General features: G+C 41.3%; 1 protein-coding gene across 1 annotated transcript in view; it reads left to right on the top strand.

Moving 5' to 3' along the window:
* Positions 1 to 17: 17 nt before the first annotated feature.
* LOC108975347 (protein grainyhead-like) overlaps positions 18 to 6,350 on the top strand; it is a gene marked incomplete at its 3' end in the record, with an annotated part of 172,542 nt that continues 166,209 nt past the window's right edge. The window contains exon 1 of the mRNA XM_018943742.1: positions 18 to 1,695. Within this exon, the coding sequence (XP_018799287.1) occupies positions 506 to 1,695 (1,190 nt within the window). The remainder of the gene's footprint in view (positions 1,696 to 6,350) is intronic.

Raw genomic sequence — 6,350 nt, 5'->3', positions numbered from 1 at the left:
AATAAAATAAAATAAAATAAAAAGTTTTAAACAACAATCGACATATGATAATATATAATATATTTCTAAGAAAAAAATACAACTAATAAGATTAACATAGTTAGACCAGAGCTTCCAAAAGTTAAAAGCAGAAATTAGTAGTAAGATGAAAGCACATCTAAATATAAGGACTTACGATTAAAACATATGCAATAGTACATGCCTAAGCTTTCATAAAAGCAAGGCAGAAAAGCTTATACGTCTTGAACTCCATAGCAAATATAAACTGAAAATTAAGCGCTACAGCAATTGTTTAAAGCTATTTGTAGACACTTTTGCAAAGCACACAAAAGCTCTTGATACCGTGAAAGCTTCCAACAAAGCACGAAAGCTCGGAAGCATTGCTAAACTTCAATTCTGTAAACTATATACTAATAAATCTACAGCTTCGGCTTAAGCTTTAATTTGTATAACTACATACCGTGACTTGGGCCTCGAGCTGGAGCTTAAGTATAAGAAGCATAAGATGTCCGCATCGCCTGCCACTACCAGTGTCATCACTTCGAACGAACTTGCCATACAACAACAGCTTCAGCACCAGCAGCATCAGCACCAACAACAACAACAACTTCAAACGCATAGCTCTCCGACGCGCGTCTCACTACCACCCGGTGTTACTGTGACCAACGTTGTAACTACAACGTCTGCAGCCGCTGCCGCCAACGCCAACGGTTTAACACTAATGCATCGCTCGCCAGACAGTCCACAGCCCGAGTTGGCCACCATGACAAATGTCAATGTGCTGGATCTACATACAGACTCGTCGAAACTCTACGACAAGGATGCGGTCTTTATTTACGAAAGCCCCAAGGTGGTCTTGCCGACAGTGGGCACCGGTGCGACAGTCACCAGTGATGAGCATGTGATTGATGCACGCATGGTCGCGCAATTGAACGAACAGCAAGCAGCTGTTGCAGCGGCTGCTGCTGCTGCAGCCGCAGCCAATGATAATCAGCCGTTGGCTAAGATTGAATTCGATGAAAATCAGATAATTCGCGTTGTCGGCCCGAATGGCGAGCAACAACAAATAATTTCACGTGAAATAGTCAACGGCGAACATCACATACTGTCACGTAATGAAGCTGGCGAACACATACTCACACGCATCGTAAGCGATCCGACCAAGTTGATGCCCAGCGATAATGCGGTCGCCGCCGCAATGTTCAATCAGGCACAGAAAATGGCCAACGATCATGGTGTATATCAGACATCGCCATTGGATGCCTCAATGTTACAGCATTACGAGCCAGAGAATGTCGTTAAGGCAGAGGTGGATATATATGATGATCCGAAGAAACCGCCGGGCAGCGGTGGTGGTGGTCAGCAAATACTCTATACAACAACTGGTCCGGATACTGGGAAGCAACTGTCACATTTGCCTGTTGCCACTAAGTTGGAGTCGGAAATGTATCCGACAGACAAACATATCGATTTAATCTACAATGATGGCAATAAAACAGTTATATACACCACCACAACCGATCAGAAGGGTTTGGAAATCTATTCGGGTAGTGACTTGAGTGGCCTGGTTGCAGATGGGCAGGTGGTGGTGCAAGGTGGATTGCAGTATGCCGGCACTGGGACAGCTGGTGGACAACCGGTCTATATAGTGTCCGATGGTAGCTTGCCACCGGGCGTCGAAGGACATTTGCAAAGGTAAGTGGATTGTTTGTTATATATTTTCACCTGTGTGACTTATTTTCATTTTGGTTTAGTACCACAAAATCGGAATTTTTTATTATTGCCTTAAATTTGAAAAAATGGGTGTACGGGTTTCGTTTCGGGCCTCGAAATGATGAACAACATTTTTTTTTGGTTTCAAGTCCATGGTCGTGAACACTGCATACACTTTATTTATGATTTTATTATTTTTAGGCGGAAACGGGAAGCAAAGGTACCCCATGTTCTTGTAGAACAATAGTCTTTGATTGGGGTCTCACCAAGGTTTAAGTGACTTGCAGCGGGAAACCCAGTCGGTTGCTTCTATTTTCACATTATATAATATTGTCTCACGGTATATAAGATCTCAGAACTTCGTATTATCCACTCAGTTCGAAAGACTAAGAAACACTGCCATCTATTTGCTTGGGATTACACAAATTAGTTTTGGTAACACTTTATTGTAGAAATCTAGAGTATAATATAAGAATATATTTTTTTTTAGAGAAATGTTTAGACTTAAGCTATATGTTTCAGGGCTTCTTATTCCGCTTAAAATCGGTGTTTGACTAACCGATTCTCTCTTCTTAAAAGTGAGGTTAGCTTCCTTCACGAAGCATCAGCTTCTTAAGATTTCGTCTTATGATTGGTACCTTCTAAATTCATTTGTGAAACAATAAATTTTATAATTTCAAATTTTATAATTTCGATCCATTTCATTAAACCTACAACGTCCGTTTGCCATAGTTTTCCTTAAAATAAAGATTTGCTTGTCCGCCAATCCGGCTAATTGTACTTTATTGTAGCCGCCGTCGTCGTTGCTAGGCTGTCAGTCGGCATTTCGGTGTGGCATGCAACATGTTACCGTTATAATGTCGTTGTCGCTGACAAAGTGATAACACAACTGTCACACTACACTCTTCGCTAATGGCCGAGAATGCGAGCGCGCGCCTACGCCCCGCCGATCGAACCACGATAACTTCCACGAGACAGTTGGCTGCATGTTTTCGGATCGAACATTGCAGCGCGGTGCAGTGTTGCATTTGGCGGCTGAAATTAATTGCTGCGCTTTATGGTTTCAATGAAAATGCGCAACAATTGCTTGATATATTTATTTCGTTGTTGTTGTGTATCTATTTGTGCGCTTTCTTTGTTTTTGTTTGAAGTAAGTGCAAGTTGCTGTTTCTCCGCTTGTTTTTTGTTTTGTTTTTGCGTTTTTTTTTTTGTTGCTAGTATACATTTTAATTATTCGCAATTCATTTTCTGTTTTATAGCTGTCACCACCTTCAACCATTCGTACGCTTTAAAGCTTCACAGCGTTTAACGGTGACGACATAAAATCGTGAAATCATTACGCTTTCGTAGTTATATTATATATATATATATATATATGTTTATAGTTGCAGTCGCTCATTGACTGTTGGTTGGCGGCGCTCTCAGCTCGACCACTCGCTAAGCTGTGAGTTTTATTGAATTTTCATGTTCAATGGACATTTTGCTATAATCTTGCCAACTTCATTGAGTGCACTGCCGGCTCAAATGGCTGTAAAGGCTTGTGCGTCTTAAGTTTGCACTTGGCCGCCAGTACAGGGTGCTAGCTTGTTTTGAAATCTGAGCTAATTTGCAAACGTGTTAAAGCATCGAAGATCCAGGGTGATATATTTTTGACCAATCGGCGCAAAATAAGATTGGAGTGAGTCTAAAATTCCTGAGTTTAAAATCTTTATGATAATATACTAGTTCTAAACCGTAATTTACAAGGCTTTAGTTTTTGAGTATTGTCGCTTTTCTAATATTCTCCAGATATATACATATATATTTTTTCATAAACTTACTTTAGTCAGGTATCTGCTGAGACAACGCTTCCAAGCAGAAACTGCTAAGTTTCTATCCTACAAAAAGTTTTCTCCAAAATTTAAATAAATTTATGGAGAGTCTTCCGAATTGATTTATGTTCTTTGCAGGAATATAAAAATATTTCAACACTTTGAGCAGAATTATCTTAGTTACACCAACATAATAAAGTCCTTTCGCAGTAAAAGCTTTATCAGCACCCTGTTCTGTGGTTTGCTCTCAGTACTGCTGTGGTCATCTCAGCACTTCTTGTTGTTATTTTTGCTCCAGTTCCATTTTTTTCTTTGGATTACGCGGCAGCATAGCGCGTAGTTTGTGTGACGTGAACTTGGATTATTTATGGATACACGCACCATTCAACGACGCAACGCATTAAAACGGCAATAACAACAAGTACATCGCTTGCTCCCATTTTCGTGCGCTTAAGATGCTCCAGAAAGTGCTCTACTTTGCGACATTTCGTGCGTACACCCCGCGAGCGCCATAATATTGCAATATTTGAGTTATCCGTTCGTTGCCTATAAACTGAAGTGGCCTGCAATTGTTGTTGTTGTTGGTGGTGTTGCTTTTGCTGGCTGCCACCGTTGCAGCACGATGCTGTTAATTAGCTTTTGCTATGTCACTTGGCAGACAGGGACGCGGACGTTGTGCGCCTTCCGTTACCCAAGCGGCTTTCATGGCATTGCAACGAGAATGGAGAGCACTTACTTGCCACATGCGGATGCTGCACCAATTCTTTCAGCTATTTGATGTGTTTTGAATTTTTAAGTAGGCGAGTTAATAGCCAGAAATGAATGGAGAGATCAGCAGGGAGACAGATGCACGGCCAGCCGGGAAGACGAATATACGGACAGACGGACAGGCGGACAGACAGGTAGGCAAGCCGATAGCCAGCTATGACGGTCAGTTTAAAGAGGATGGTGCGCGTGGACATCACATGTTGGCAGGTTGAACGCTAGCAGAAATGAGATTGTGTGTGTGTCGCAGCGGCCGCTTATTGGAGCAATGAACGCTACTTGTGATTTGTGGTATTTGCTCTTATTTCGCTGTTGTTGTTGTTGCTATTAGTAAAGCCATTTCATTTGGCACATCCGCTGTGGCCGTGCCTAGTGGCTCTGGCGTGCATCTAACCTGTCTCTTATACACATCTAGATGTGTATAAGAGACAGTATTGGAGCAATGAACGCTACTTGTGATTTGTGGTATTTGCTCTTATTTCGCTGTTGTTGTTGTTGCTATTAGTAAAGCCATTTCATTTGGCACATCCGCTGTGGCCGTGCCTAGTGGCTCTGGCGTGCATCTAACTCCTGCCAGCCGTAAGGTGATTTCATTCTTTTTCCTCCTTGCAACACGGCCATAATCTTCTTCAACGTCGTCTTCATCTTCGTTGGACGCTGTCGTGCACGTCGTTGGGTAATAAAAATTTGAATAGAAATTAATCTAATGTAGAACCGTTAGGCGTGCAACAAACGACATGAGATGAAACGATTACTGTTATTGTTGTTGTTATTTTATCTGCAACATATATTTTTCCATTTTGATAAGCTGACAAGAAAGCGGAGCAGCATAATCGGAGCAGCAAAAGCGGCGCAGCTCCGTCTGCAGCGTTCGACGTTGGTGTGGGGTAAACCTTCTGTTGTTGTTGTAATATATTTGCTTTTGGCTTGGACTTTCTTACAAACTCCTATAAATATTGAACGAAGCAGAAATTGCTGTAGCATTTCGTTATGTTGCATGCAACACAGACGGCTGACTTTATCAAATTACAGTACTCTTTACGTATGGCATCTTAAGCTTTGACCGCGACACCAGCGTCGCGCAGTTTAGAATATTCGGTCCTAACTGCATGCTGTATTGATGGACATTCGCCGCTGGTATTTTGCTGTTGTTTTTGTGCGCTTGGCCCCCTCTAGATTTCACATGCAAATTCATGCAACCACCATGCTGTATGCCACGCTATGTCGCCTTGTGCTCTGAGTGTCTGGCCACAGTTGCAACATTCAAGTGACTTGTGGCATGCTGCACTCGCATGTTGCTTGCAATTGTGCCACTGATGATGGAAAGGATGTGCTGCTGCGACGCGGATGATTAGCATCAGTGGAACGTTGCAAGCACATACGCATACACTTATACTTACAAACATACATTAGCAAAGTGTGACAGTTGACGTTCATATGCCTGTGTGTGTGTTTGGATGTGTGTCGTTGTTTGCTTTAGCATAATATTTGTTTGGCCTGGTGACTTGCTAATTTCTAATGCGCCAATGTCTTTCGCGATGCGTATGTCCGATAAGCGGGACGTTGCTGGAGCCTTTGAAAACTTTGTTGCTTGTAGGCTGCGTTTTCATTATGGAAAAGCGAATTTATATGTGTGAGAGTGTGAATGTGTATATATGTACTTCCTTGTTTTTTTAACAATTTTATGTATTTTTGTTGTTGTGTCGTGGGGTGTGTTGAATACAATATGATGAAGGTGTCTAAATGAAGAATGAATGTTTGAAACAATAAAATTAAAGACAAAAATTAAGTGGCAATAGGGATCAAATTATAAATTCAGATGTGCTTGGGTTAGTTCGTAGCGCTAAACCTCACACCAAAAGTGAGCGCAGAATCCCATTTCGATAGCTGTTTTAACGCTGTTTCTTTGTGATTCCCAAAACTTTTAGCTATACATAAATTACCAAATTACTAGAGCCTTATAGATCGGCGTATGGATTATATATTATATATATTATTCTTATAGTCCACCGAAAATTATTTAATAATGAAAAAAACTTTAAAACTAGTATTCCGATTCTT

Source organism: Bactrocera latifrons, unplaced genomic scaffold (assembly GCF_001853355.1).
Source record: "Bactrocera latifrons isolate USDA-ARS-PBARC rearing strain unplaced genomic scaffold, ASM185335v1 scaffold_114, whole genome shotgun sequence".
Classification (NCBI taxonomy): Eukaryota; Metazoa; Arthropoda; class Insecta; order Diptera; family Tephritidae; genus Bactrocera; species Bactrocera latifrons.
Note: the sequence above shows the minus strand (reverse complement) of the source record. Positions and strands in the feature narration are given on the sequence as shown.